At 39.4% G+C, this 15,276-nt stretch overlaps 1 protein-coding gene across 1 annotated transcript; it reads left to right on the top strand.

Annotated features, from left to right (window-relative positions):
• The first annotated feature begins 2,287 nt into the window (after positions 1-2,287).
• On the top strand, positions 2,288-4,897 carry LOC140016723 (uncharacterized). Its single transcript, XM_072070327.1, has one exon. It carries the CDS (start codon positions 2,288-2,290, stop codon positions 4,895-4,897), a length of 2,610 nt encoding a protein of 869 aa, XP_071926428.1.
• Positions 4,898-15,276: the final 10,379 nt, after the last annotated feature.

The following is a 15,276-nucleotide window of genomic DNA, read 5'->3' as shown; positions in this document are numbered from 1 at the left end:
TGTGCTACAAATGTGTTATGTGTATATTGTCTTATTGAACTAACTTTTCTTGGTTTTTGTCTCCATTGCATTCATAAACCCTAGAAAATAAGAGTTCTGGCATGGTACTCTCTAGGAGCCACCCTGTTATGACACGTTTAAATTTCAATGTATTGCATTTATAGCATAATAACATATCGTTTTAGGCTTATCCCAGCAATTAAAAAGGGGATCCTTTTAGGTTACATTTCATATTTACCCGCTTTGATAAAATGGCATCATGCATAAACCCTGGAGAGGGAACGCCACGTAGGGAATCCCGTTTAGGAATAAAGCCAACCTTTGTTTTCCCGTGGGTATTTAACCTTTCAAGGGACTGCACGTTTAAATTATCGCCTAACTGGAGGAATGAGACTCGTAGGTAAGGTAATTGACAAACTGCTTCCTCCATTTTAGATGGATCGCCCTCGCCGAATTTATCAGTTGTTGATACCACCGACTGAGGTTCAAAGATGGCCTACCTTCATGCTACCCAGTGAATTGCATCAAGTAGCACAATATTTAGGACCGATTGGAGACTTTAAGGAAATCAAACCCAACGGTTATTTGGTAGAGGCCTTAGTGCATCTTTGGGACCCAGAGTGTTCTGCTTTTAGAATAGGTAATAGGCAAATGACTATAACACTCGAGGAAGTAGCCGGCCTCCTTAATCTACCCATGCATGGAACTGCCTTAGTTTTTCCGTCCACTTCAGACAAGGCAGAATTTTGCAAGATCATAGGATTGAAAGAGTCAATATTACGAGGATCAGAGCAGGGCGTCACCGTGAATATTCTGTTTGAACGTTTTGCACCACGCGATGGGTTTGAGAGGCATGTGAAAGATTTTGCGTTCACTTCCAAAGACATATGGGAACACAAAAGGCCATTAGTATATGGAATAGCTATGGCTGGGATCTATTTCTTCCCGAGGAAAGATCAGAAGATAGCTTTCAAATTAGCAAAAATTGTGAATGATCTTTTTTTGGGAATCCAGGATAAACAATGCTCTATAGTCTCGACCATTCTCGCAGACATTCTTTTAGCCTGTAACAGTTGCAAAAAGGGAGAAAAGTTCTTTTATGGGGCGAATTTGGTTCTGCATATATGGGCCATGGGGCATTTCAGGAGACGATCATCTATTGCCAATAGCTTGCCGGTAGTTGGATACAATTGGATAGTTACACATCACAGAAGAGTCAACGAAGAGCGTCTACCGAAGAACGCATCCGAATATGTGGATTACTTGGAAATGTTGCAAGATCATGACATTAGGTGGGTATTGGATTGGACGGACTGTTCTAAACCAGTACTTCGCACTAAGGTGTTAGAATGTGTTCTTTTGCTGGGTACTCAAGGAATCATCTCATATACCCCGAAGAGGTTTCTCAGACAACTAGGTCGCATCCAGGGAATACCGTCTGCAACTGAGTTGTGTGAAGTCACCGTCTTTTTTGATAAGGGATTATGTCCAAAAGAGATCCCTATGAGGAGCCAAATCACTGAAGCTTGGAGAACAATATCCGATGATAGATGCATTAGTTATTTTCCGGAGCTCAAACAGAAGGGTGTAGCAACTTCCCAATATGAGGGTTGGTTAAGAAACCCCACCACGCAGGGGTCGCAATGTGAGCCATATGAGGAGATCAAGAAGTTGAAAGTCATCATTGAAGCCAAAGACAAGGAGGTTCTACAGTTGAGGAAATCCGTCGAGGCACACAAAGAAAGGGCAGAGAAAAATAAAAGGTTGTATGAAAAGGAGCGAGAAGAGCGCCAAGAGATGAAACGGAAATGTGGGGAATTACATGATCAAGCCGAACGTGTCAAGATTCCGTATGCTAGAGAAACTAGAGATTCTGTACTAGATAGGCTCAGAAATTTTGGTGACCTTGTACGAAACCGCCTTCGTGACATGATGTAAACAAATGTACTGGGTATTTTGCAATGAAATGAAATCTCTCCTTTTTCACAAAATGATTGTCAATAACAGGTTTGATCAACGGGTCTCATTCCGAAAGTGTTGCATCATATTAGGCTTACCCTTGGCAGAAAAGGGCTCCCCCATAGGACATGCATCCGAATTATTTAAATATCTACTAACTCATGTTTGTTTTTCTTTTCTTTTCTTGAATAAATTACAGCAATTTGACAGAAAATTCACTCCTAAATTAGTTTCTTTTCTCCACTATCAGGTATTTTTCACAATAGCTACCCAAAGAAGCCCCATCATCACCAGATCTCGGAGTATAGCTTTGAGACAGTCTGTAAACATGAGTTCAGTACCAGAAACTTCGGAAAGATCTGCTATGGTTACATCACCGGACTTCACAGCATTGGGAGCGCAATTAAGCGAGATGCTTGGCAAGTTCAATGAGTTAAGTGTTGAAATGGCCGCACAAAGGCGTGTAATTAATCAGTTGGTCGCTAGCAACAGTGGTGGTGGTGTCCCAAACGACCAAGAACCTATCGATAATCACCCACCTGCACAAGACTATCAACCACCCCACACATCCAATACCCAAACACCTTTCTTTCCTCCTTTCGTTAACCCTCTTGAAAATACCTTTGCCCGATTAAATTCAGACTTTTCCTATATGCATCCAAATTATGTATTGGTAAACCCAACCAGTAGTCAAATCCCTCAAACCCATCCACAAACCAATCTGAACATTCCCCCCAACCCTCAGGGGCCCCACCACCATACTGCAGAGCCTTTTGTACTGGATACTGCATCTCAAGGGAAGGCGGCGATGGAAGAACAACCTACGCCCGTTGATAAAGATCTGTTAAGAAGGTTGGACCGATTCGATGACTTTATGAAAAAGAATCAAGGTTTGAGCAGGCATGGTGGTTTGGACTACGATGAATTATGTCTTTTCCCGGATATTCAGCTACCGTTGGGATTCAAAACCCCTAAATTCAGCAAGTATGATGGAACTGGAAATTCTAAGACGCACCTCAAAATGTTTGCCAACAAGTTAGGTAAACCTGTGGATGATGAGAGTTTGCCTATGCGTCTATTTCCGGAAAGTTTGGAGGGAGATGCTCTAGATTGGTATTCAAATTTGAAGTCTGAAGAGGTCAAAACCTGGTTGGATTTGTCAACAGCCTTTGTGAAGCAATATGAGTTTAATTGTGAATTGGCGCCAACACGAACGACACTGGAGGGTACAAAAAGAAAACCATCGGAAGATCACAAGACCTATGCAAAGCGATGGAGAAAGTTAGCTGCCAAAGTGGAGCCTCCTATGACTGAGGAGGAGATTGTTCGTACTTTCATCAAAGCTCACGATCCACCCTACTTTGAAGAGATCTTTCGGATGACTGGAAGTTCATTTGCTGCCATTATTAACAAGTTGGAGGAATACGATGAATTTGTCAAGGCAGGGAAGATTGTTAATGTGTCTGCATTAAAGTTGCAATTAGATGCTCTACAAAATCAAAGCAACAATGGGAAAAAACCCACATTCAAGAAGAAAGAAGGAGAAACTGCTTTTATATGGGATCAGGGCCCGTCTTTCAGACCCAGAAACCATCCCACCTATTCTTTTCCTCACCCGTATTACACCAATTCTCAACCAGTCTACCACACCACTACCCAATTCCATCATTCCCGACCAAATCACTTGAATACCTCACCGTTACCTCCAACCCCACAACCCGTTTTTCAAAATCACACTCGTCCCATTTACCATTCCAGACCAACCCTGCAAAATAATAACCCTCCTCAAAATCCTTTTCAAACCAATGGAGTTCAAACCCAGAAACAATTTCGAACTTTCACTAACTTGGGCCGACCAATTGATCAATTATATGAGCAGTTAAAAGCAGCTGGAAAAATTGGCACCGTTCCTCCCAAACTTTATCCCAAAGGCATTCCTCCAGGTTATGATACGCAAGCAATTTGTGCTTATCATTCTGGAAGTCCAGGTCATACCACTGGCAATTGTTGGACTCTAAAACATAAGATTCAGGACATGATTGACTCTGGAGACATCCTTCTCAAAAGAAAAGGAGAACAAGGACCGAATGTCAGTAAGAATCCTTTACCTGAGTATGGGAGTACGGTGGGAGTTATCATCGCTGATGGAGATTTTATCGATCCCACTCAGTACATTGTGGATGAAACTGAGGCGTTTGGCGTAATGGAAGCTGACCACGCCAGAATGAGAAAATTGTCTTCTGAAAAGTCCATGGCCAACGATAATGTTGAGGATAAACTGAAGTCTTTTGTATTTGAAAAAGAGGAGCCATTTATAATGGAAAGGGGAGTTTCTGAGGTTGACAAATCTCCTTTTATTCTGGATCTACCATCTTTTGAATGGGATATATCAGAGCCTGTCATTCTGGAATTTTCGGAACAAATGCCTGTCAATAACCTGCAAGAGGTGCCATGGAACTACGAGGAATCTATTCTGTTGGTTGGAGATAAAAAATGCTTAAAGGAAGAGGTATCTACCATTACCTCGTCTGGGAGAATTATGAAAAATTCCGATATTGATGTTCAGTCTAGGGTCAAGGTTAAATCTCCGACACCCAAGCCTCGTGTGTCTGAAAATGAAGCTGTAGATTTTCTGAAGATGCTGAAGAGAAGTGAATACAAAATAGTGGAGCAGTTGGATAAGATGCCTACTCAGATTTCTTTTCTGAATCTTCTCTTGACCTCCGAGCTACATAGAGAAGCATTGCTTAAAATTCTGAACGAAGCTCAAGTCCCTAAAGATATTCCGGTGGATAAATTTTCTAACATCGTGGGGAATGTACTTGCTGCTAATCATATTGCCTTCTCCGATGATAATCTAACTGCAGAAGGGATCGGGCATAACAGAGCCTTGTATATATCAGTTCGCTGCAATGGAAAGCTGTTGCCGAGGGTTTAAGTGGATAATGGGTCAGCATTGAATATCTGTCCATGGAACACTCTCACCAAACTTGGATTTCTTGACATTAAACTCCGTCCATCTGCAACTGTGGTTCGAGGATTTGATGGTTCAAAGAGGGAATCTATGGGTGAAGCAGATCTGGTATTGGAGATAGGCCCCGCTCAATTCCAAGTTACTTGCCAAGTCATGGACTTCTCCAGCGTTTACAATATTTTGCTTGGAAGACCTTGGATACATGCTTCCAATTCAGTGCCATCTTCTCTGCATCAAATGTTGAGGTTTATTGCGAATGAACAACTCATTACTGTGTTTGCTGAGGATGACTGTACCATGATCGTTGATACAAAATTCAATGGTGAAAACATAAAAAGGACTCCAACTTCATCTTATCACGTTGCTGACATCGTCTCTGTGGGATGGGCATCCAAGGATAAGTCGCTGACTCAATCGGATTTGCCAGAGGCCAGTATTATGATGGCTAGGGAGATGATTCGAGGCGGATATGAAATAGGAAAAGGTCTTGGGCGGGAATTACAAGGAATTTTGGAGCCAATAGAGATCCTGACGCAGAAGGATACATTTGGATTGGGATTTCATCCGACTGCTAAGGATAGAAGGGAAATGCAAGCTCGAAAACAAGCTGAAAAGAAGGGTAAGCAAATTGCCTTAAACGTTCCGCCGCTATATCACACCTTTCCTCGTCCATCAGAGGTGATTATGCCAGAAATGAAGAATCCTGTGGAGGAGATTGAAGTGGACCTGTCTCAATTATTTGTCGGGGCCACTTGTGAGGAGGAGCCATCGGAGAATGCAGAATTTTTGCCAATTACCGAATGAGCTATTCAGAATTGAACTGCTGATTATCTTCCCTCTCGAAGGGAATTTCGGTAAATTTAAGGGGATTGTCTTTTGTCTAGATCACATCCAGATAGGACAGTAGTCTGGATCTTTTGTTAAAAGAAATTGCTTTCATCTTTTAAACCTTTATTCTTGTTTCAGTTAATATAACTTGCTTTGTTCAAGAAAATTGCTGAAACGAAAATAAAGGTTTGGGTTAAATATGTCTTTAAATGGCAATCATGTCTGTATATTTATCTTTTTGTGAAGTCTCGATGCATTTTGAATTTAATGAAATGAAAGACTTCTCCAGTATTTGCTATTTGTTTATTACTTATGTTCTATTCTATTTTCAGATGGCTACAAATAAAATCTTTTGACCCTTTGGATGTCACCATTTTGGAATTCGATGGCTGCAATCTCGATATCTCTCATGAACTTGAAATCATGCAATCTGAAATTCAAAGCGAGAGCGATACTGAGGAAGAATTTGAGTCTGTTTCAAGGGATTTAAAACAATATGAAAAGAAACCCAAACCCAACTTAGAAGAAACAGAAATCATCAATATTGGCACTAAGACGGAGGTTAAAGAAGTTAAAGTCAGCATTCATTTGAATAGGAAACAGAAGGAGAAAATGATTGAATTCTTAATGCTTTTTCAAGATGTGTTTGCATGGTCATACGATGATATGCCAGGGATCTCTACAGACATAGTGGTTCACAGGTTGCCAACTGATCCAAATTTTTTACCTGTAAAGCAGAAGCCACGTAAATTCAAACCAGAAATGAGTCTCAAAATAAAGGAGCAAATCGTGAAACAGCTCAATGCTAAGATAATCATGGTGTCTCATTATCCCATCTGGCTATCGAATCCTGTGCCAGTGCCTAAGAAATCTGGGGAGGTGCGAGTATGTGTTGATTACAGAGATCTGAATAAGGCCAGTCCGAAAGATGATTTTCCTTTGCCAAATATTCATATTCTTTTGGACAACACTGCTGGACACGAAATTGAATCTTTTGGTGATTGTTTTGCTGGGTATCATCAAATCTTAATGGCAGAAGAGGACAGAGAAAAAACCTCTTTTATCACCCCATGGGGAACCTTTTGTTATCGAGTGATGCCTTTTGGGTTGAAGAATGCTGGAGCCACTTATCAGAGGACAATGACTACCCTGTTCCATGACATGATCCACAAAGAGATGGAGGTTTATGTGGATGATATCATAATTAAATTCAAGAAGGTTGAGGACCATTTGGTTGATTTAAAGAAGCTGTTTGAAAGATTGAGGAAGTATAATTTGAAGTTGAACCCTGCAAAATGTGCTTTTGGAGCTCCGGCGGGTAAGTTATTGGGTTTTATTGTCAGCAAAAAGGGTATAGAGATAGACCCTGCGAAAATAAAAGCAATTCGAGATATGCCCATTCCAAAAAGTCAAAAAGATGTGAAGAGTTTTCTTGGAAAGATCAATTTCATTGGCCGATTCATTGCACAGTTAACCTCTACCTGTGAGCCTCTGTTCAAACTGTTGAAAAAGAACACATCGATGGATTGGAATGAAGATTGTCAGCAAGCTTTTGATAAGATCAAAAATTACTTGTTAAATCCTCCGGTCTTAGTGCCACCTCAGCCAGGGAGACCTCTGATTATGTATTTGTCTATTCTTGATGAGGCTGTTGGATGCGTTCTGGGACAACGTGATGAATCTGGGAGAAAGGAGCAAGCCATCTACTATCTGAGTAAGAAATTTACAGCATATGAGGCTAACTATTCTTTCCTTGATAGAAGTTGTTGTGCTTTAGCATGGGCAGCTCAGAAGCTGAGACATTATTTGCTCGGTTATACCACTTACTTGATTTCCCGTTCTGATCCTCTAAAATACCTGTTGGAAAAGTCGATGCCCACGGGACGTATGGCTAAGTGGTAAATGATCCTTTCCGAGTTCGACATTGTCTTCACAACACAAAAAGCAGTCAAGGGTCAAGCCATAGCAGATCATTTGGCAGAAAATCCAAGGGATGATGATTACCAGCCATTACATACCTATTTTCCTGATGAGGAAATTCTGCTCGTTGGAGCAGTTGAGGACATGAGTGAGCAGTATCCTGGATGGAGGTTATTTTTCGATGGTGCGTCAAATTCTTTTGGAGCTGGAATTGGAGCAGTTTTAGTATCGCCTGAGGGAAAACACTATCCTGCTACTGCCAAATTATGGTTTCCTTGTACCAATAACATGGCTGAGTATGAAGCTTGTATTTTTGGATTGAAAATGGCATTGGACATGGAGATCAAGGATCTGATAGCATTCAGTGATTCCGATTTACTGGTGCACCAGACGCTTAAGCAGTGGGTAACTCGGGATTCAAAAATTATGCTGTATCATTGTAACTTGCTTAGTTTGGCCAGCAAATTCAGGAATTTGGAACTCAGACATATTCCTCGTACTCGTAATGCCTTTGTTGATGCCCTAGCTACTCTGTCTTCGATGATCCAACATCCAGATGAATTGGTGATTGAACCTATACAGATTCAGCTTCAGAATAGGCCAGCGCATTGTCTGGTTGCGGAAAGGGTCACTGATGGTCGCTCCTGGTACAATGATATTAAGGAATTCATGAAAACGGGATCCTACCCTCCTGACGCTGATGCTGTTGCAAAAAGTTTTTTACGCAGAATGTCAGCAAGATTTTTCTTGAATGGAGAAGTGCTATACAAGAAAGCATCTGATTTGGGCCTTCTAAGATGTATCAATGAAGAGGAAGCCGATTATATGATGAAAGAAGTGCATAGTGGGGTTTGTGGGCCACACATGAATAGGCATCTACTGGCTAAGAAGATCATGAGAACAGGATATTTTTGGATAACCATGGAGCATGACTGTGTAGATTTTGTTAGAAAGTGTGTTAAGTGTCAGATGCATGGTGATGTTATACGTGCTCCTCCTACAGAATTGCATAGTATGACTGCTCCATGGCCATGTTCGATCTGGGGAATGGATGTGATCGGAACTATTGATCCTCCTGCTTCAAATGGGCATTGATTCATCTTAGTGGCAATTGAATATTTCACCAAGTGGGTTGAGACCGCGTCCTATAAGCATGTGACTAAAAAAGTGGTGTCGGATTTCTTGAGAAATAATATCATCTGTCGTTTTGGGGTACCAGAGACGTTGATCACTGATAATGCCAAAAACCTCAACAATGATATGGTGGATGGATTATGTGAACAGTTCAAGATCAGACATCGAAATTCTGCCATTTATAGGCCTCAGATGAATGGAGCCGTCGAAGCCGCAAATAAGAACTTGAAGAAAATCATTCGTAAGATGACTGAAGCACACCGGGATTGGCACGAGAAGCTGCCTTACGCATTGATGGCCTACAGAACTACTATCAGAACTTCTACTGGTGCAACTCCTTACTCTCTTATGTATGGAATGGAAGCAGTACTACCGGCAGAAGTTGAAATTCCTTCCTTACGCATTCTGATGGAAGCTCAGATAGAAGAAGCTGAATGGGTCAGAGAACGTCAGGAGCAGTTGTCTTTGATTGATGAAAAGAGGTTGAATGCCGTCTGCCATGGACAATGTTATCAGCAACGAATGGCTCGGGCTTACAACAAGAAAGTCAAGCCCCGCTTGTTTGAAGTTGGAGATAAGGTTTTGAAACGGATTCTTCCAATGCAAGATGAGGCTAAAGGGAAGTTTGCTCCCAATTGGCAAGGACCATTCATTGTTAAGAAAGTGCTATCCGGAGGAGCGCTTATCCTTATGGAAATGGACGGTCAAGTTTTTCCCCAACCAATCAATGCAGACATGTGCAAAAAGTTTTTCATTTGATTATAAAAATTTTTCTTTAAAAATACTGCAAGAGACGGATTTAAGGCATACTTCCTCTCATTTTTTCATTTCAATATTCAATCCCTAATTTATTTTTCCCTTTGACTTTTCATAACCATTTTCCTTTTTCGCTTGGCAGTTTCTCAAGATCACTAACCCCATACTGGGGCAATTTTGTTTCCAAAAAAACAAAATAAAAAAATAAAAAAAATAAAATAAAAAAAAAGGGATAGAGAAGAAAAGAAAAAAAAGAAGAAAATAAAAAAAAATAGAGCTTCGGTCAGAATTAAACTGGGGCAAATTTTATCTCTTTCTCACCCTAGATCGGGGTAAGTTTTGAAAGAATGCTATCTCAAATGATTGCAAACCCATCATATGATCCGCTGCCAAGCCTTTCAAGCCTTAACCCTTCCTTTGCTACTCTATCCGATCCTAATCACAAGAACCAAAATTGCCGACTTTTATCTTTTGCAGTATTTTTGAAAAAAAAAAAAAATTTTGATAATCAATTGGCAAATGATGTAAATACAATTTTTTTGAAATATATCAGAGAAAATTGTCTCACTGATGCTACTCATTATCAAAATACGACTGGATTGATCCAGTTGGGGTTAAAATTGTCTTGTCTATGTCTCTAGGTGAAAACCTGAAAGGGCACCTCCTAAAAAAAAAAAAAAAAGAAAAAAGAAAGAACAAAAAAAAAAACAAAAAAAAGAGAAAAGAGAAAAATAAAAAAAAAAACAAAAAAAAGAGAAAAGAGAAGAATAAAAAAAGGGGTGGGGGTAACCTTAGTGAAAACCCGAAAGGGCGCTGAGGTAGGGTTTTGGATTACAAAAGAATCAACAACTAAGAAGAAGATGCTGAGGTCTGAAAGCTGGTGACTATGTTGATTTGGGTCTCTTTCATACTGTTGTTCTTTTGCCGACAATGAATTCCAAAATGGATGACGTCGAAGGGGTCAGTAGGAGCATTTGTCCTCATCAAAGGCCGTCCTCTAAATATGAACCCAACTTTTGATCCTTGGACCTATATTCCAAAAAATTCACTAATTTTGTTTTACTGTTCTGTTTACCATTTTATTTATTTATTCTGTATCATTACTTATTTCATATTAACATTATTGCATGATGAAATAATACATTTTTTAATTGTTTATGTTTCTCATTTATTGGGTCTCACTCAAAAGACAATCCCCTATAATTTATCCCAAAGGGGTCATGAAATTGAGGATCTAATGGTAACAAAGTTTGGATGACTGACATTTGACGGTTGCAAAGATTCTGAAGAGGTTGTTGACCGAACCTAAAGAAGCGGTTTATTGATATTGAAGCTCATGTTTACAAGGCTCTCAAGGCAAAGGGATCACATGGTGGTGGTAGTGTTTCTGTTACGATTGTTTCTTTCTTTGTTTGCAGAAAAATTATGTGACACAATACTGGGTTGGTTGAGCATGATTCATACTGGGGCAAACGATAGAAGGATTGAACTCCAAGTTTTGCTATGTATTTCTGAGGAAAGAAAAAATCAGTATTCCCTTTTCTTTAAAGTTTGAAGAATCAAAAGAGTTGCAAGTCCACCAGGTAAGTTTTCTTGTTTTATTACCTTTTAAGCAACATACAGTCTGATCTTTCAGTTTGATAGCATAGAATTTGAGTTTTCATTCCGACCGTTTTTATTTTTGTTGGGCATGGGTTGTATCCCTCCAACCTCGGCAGGCTCGGGTTTTATCCCACTGACCGTTTTTATTGTCGTTGGGCATGGGTTTTATCCCTCCAAGTTTTATCCCTTCAACCTCGGCAGGCTCGGGTTTTATCCCACTGACCGTTTTTATTTTCGTTGGGCATGGGTTTTATCCCTCCAACCTCGGTAGGCTCGGGTTTTATCCCACTGACCGTTTTTTATTGTCGTTGGGCATGGGTTGTATCCCTCCAACCTCGGCAGGCTCGGGTTTTATCCCACTGACCGTTTTTATTGTCGTTGGGCATGGGTTTTATCCCTATCCCTCCAACCTCGGCAGGCTCGGGTTTTATCCCACTGACCGTTTTTATTGTCGTTGGGCATGAGTTTTATCCCCCCAACCTCGGCAGGCTCGGGTTTTATCCCACTGACCGTTTTTATTGTCGTTGGGCATGGGTTGTATCCCTCCAACCTCGGCAGGCTCGGATTTTATCCCACTGACCGTTTTTATTGTCGTTGGGCATGAGTTTTATCCCTCCAACCTCGGCAGGCTCGGGTTTTATCCCACTGACCATTTTTTATTGTCGTTGGGCATGGGTTTTATCCCTCCAACCTCGGCAGGCTCGGGTTTTATCCCGCTGACCGTTTTTATTATCGTTGGGCATGGGCAGACTCGGGTTTTATCCCACTGACTTTTTTTATTTTCGTTGGGCATGGGTTTTATCCCTCCAACCTCGGCAGGCTCGGGTTTTATCCCACTGACCGTTTTTATTTTAATTGGGCATGGGTTTTATCCCTCCAACCTCGGCAGACTCGGGTTTTATCCCACTGACCTTTTTTATTTTCGTTGGGCATCGGTTTTATCCCACCAACCTCGGCAGGCTCGGGTCGCATCCCACTGACCGTTTCTCTTGATTATTTGGTTAATAATTGTGCTTTAACATTCATTTTGTATTTCCTGTTTAGAAGTTCTGAGAGCTCAAACTTTTTCGACTTTGCAAAGACCGCAGTTTGTCAATGCACTTGTTTCATTGTGGTTCACTTGCATTCGAACTACGTTTGACCTGATTCCCATGGTGGGATACGTAGGCAACTCTACATGAGTTCGGTCACATTTTCTGCAATGTTATTTCATCATTTTGTCCAATAATTTCAGCCAAGTGTTGGCTTGTTTATTTTAGTTCAGGTGCAGTTACAAGAGACAGGTAAGCAATTTGGTGTCTACGTCTTTGTCTTGAGTTTCTTTGAAACTCTAGACAAAGAGGGGCAAGCTGTAGACACCAAATTTCTGTCGATTTTTAATATTTTCTCAAAATTTCTATTTAATGAATTATTTATTTTTTAGCATTTTAATGTGCATTTTTCTCAATTTTGCAGGTTTGTTTAAAAAAAAAAAAAAAGAAGACAAAACAACAACAAAAATAAAACTAAAAATAAAAAAATAAAAAAAATAAAAAAAAATAAAAAATGAAGTCAAAATCAAATTATTACTAAACTTACACATTTTCATCATTTTCCCCACAAAATACACTTAACCCATTCCTACACTCAACTTTCTGGTCATTTGGTAAAAAATCATTTTGACCAAACACACACACAAGCTCCTCTTTTTCTCTCCTAATATCGACTCTCTGGCCTCTCTCAGACGGACATAACAAGAAGAAAAAAAAAACTCTTCACTCGGCTCTCCCTATCACAGAAGAGAAGCCACAAAAAAAAAGAAACAAAAAGCACTCCCCAACTCTCTCCCTCTCTCGGACTGGGCAGAAGAAAGAAAACAGAACAAAAAAAGAAAGAAAGCTCCCTCACTCTCTCGGCCATGTCCCTCTCTTTGCTCACTTCACACAACACACCCACACACTATTCAGACACAAGGAGGCAGCCGCCGGTTGGACAAAGAGCTTGGAACTTCCTCAAAATTTTAGTCAAGGGACCACAACCTCATTGAGGTATTTTTTTTCCAGCTTTTCCTTTTTTAATTAATTAGATTAAATGCAAGTTTGGCTACCTATTTGTCTCTTCCTTTCACTGATTTTTGTTGCTATTGTGGTGTTGTTGAAGTTTTTGGGACAAGCCATGAATAAATATTAAGAAAAAAAGATGATTTCTGTGAATGCATGTTAGGTATTTGTAAAAATGCCAAAATGGAAAATGAATTAAAAGCTGAACATTGTGCATGTTTTTCTTGTCAAAATAGGTGACCGTTTGCTAGTGTAGGTCTGAAAATGTTGGGTTATCTAAATATTTTGGAATTTTTGAGCCTTATAAGCATTAAAATAATTTTCTTCATTTTTTGAGGCTGTTTTGACTTAATGCATCATTTTGTTGTTGTTTATTTGTCAAACTAAGATTATAGTTGTAATGTAGAAGCTATAAGGAGTGTTTTAGCATAAATTTTATATTTTTTTGGTGAAGATTTGGGTGTTTTAAAAAATGAAAACTGGACTGTATTTTGATATTTTGGCCACTTCTGGATCATCTTTTGTAAAAACTAATTCCGGAAATGAAACCTACGCGAAAAATGGAGTGGGGAGGTGTATTTTGAGAAATTTTTGCGACTGGAAAAGTCGCCGGTGACCGGCGGTCCGGTGGCGCCGCCGCCACCGGCGGCCGCCAACCGCCAGCTGGAGAAGCTTCAGCTGGCCGAAGAAGCAGAGAAAGAAACGATTGGGGAAGAAAGAAAAGAAAGAAAAGAAAGGAAAGAAAGAAAGAAGGAAAAAAAAAGGGGTTTGGGCTAATGTTTTTTTTTAGGAGGGTTTGTGGTAGTTTTGGTTGGGTTTTGAAAATGGGTTTTGGTTTATTTTTTTTGGGTTTTGGTTGGGCTTGAGGGATAAAAAGACGGGCTGGCCTGCTCGTTTCTTTTGGGTTTCGGCTGGGTTTAAGTAGTGTCCGGCCCAAATAAATAAAAATATGGTCCGATGGCCTTTTTCTCCCAAATCAGAAACCGAAATTTGCACCTTAGCCCCTGATCTTTGGAGTAGTTTCACTTCGGCCCAGAACATTTTAAATTTGTTTCACTAAGGTCCTTAATTTAATTATATTTTGGTCCTTGAATTTTATCTTTCATTTAATTTTGACCCCTGAACTTTGGAAAAATATAATTTCTGTCCCCAAAAGTTTTTCAATTTTTTGCAATTCAGTCCCTGGTGAATTTTGACTCTCTTTATTATCATTGCTTCTTTTTTTAATAGCTAATTATGTTATTTTTTGAGTATGTTTAACTTGTATTTTTTTAAATATTCTTAAATTTATTTACGTTTGACATATTAGTGTGAATTTAGTACTTTTATTATTATTTTTTCAATTAAATTGGTGCCATGATTCTTTTGTTCATTGTGAGTATAAATAGGACAATTTGACTCCACTTAGTCACCACTTCAAACGGAAGGTACCCCTATTTTTATTATTATTTCAATGTCAATTACGTGCTCTTATGTGCTCTTATGTGTTCCTATGTGTTTATATTTTTATATGCTTTATTTATTTGATTTAAATATTCATTGAAATTTTCTTATATATGTTTTAGTTAATTTTTTTACAATGATTCAAGAGGCATTTAAATACCTCAAAAATGTAATAGATAGGATAATTAGAATTTGTTTTATTATATTTTTCCCTTCTAGATTGTAGTTAGGCGCTCCCCGATGTAATAGATAGGTTGCGTGTTTATGTGGCTTATGTGTTATGTGTTTTATTCGCTTTTCTTAGGATTTTGGCATCTAGATATTATGTTTACATGTTATGTGTTTATTTGTTTTAATTTATGTTTTATTTGTTTCACTATAAATTGTTAATGCATGACGTCACCACACTAGTCCAACGCTAGTTGTGGCTTCTCCCTCCGTTTACTTGCTAGTCCAATGCTAGTAAGGATTTTTAGAGATGGGCTAGTCCAACGCTAGACCCTTTTAGGTCGTCTTGCGCTAGAATCATCTTTGTATGCTATTCACTACATTTTTCATGCATATTTTCATTTTTAGGATCTTTTCTCATTTGTATGATATTCCCTATTATATTATCTCCTA

The sequence above is a fragment of the Coffea arabica genome, chromosome 1e, assembly GCF_036785885.1.
Source record: "Coffea arabica cultivar ET-39 chromosome 1e, Coffea Arabica ET-39 HiFi, whole genome shotgun sequence".
Classification (NCBI taxonomy): domain Eukaryota; kingdom Viridiplantae; phylum Streptophyta; class Magnoliopsida; order Gentianales; family Rubiaceae; genus Coffea; species Coffea arabica.
The sequence above is the reverse complement of the archived record's forward strand: the minus strand, read 5'-3'. Positions and strand labels throughout refer to the sequence as shown.

Coding starts and splice junctions, on each gene's coding strand:
- LOC140016723 (XM_072070327.1), top strand. CDS start 2,288: ATGAGTTCAGTACCAGAAACTTCGGAAAGATCTGCTATGGTTACATCA.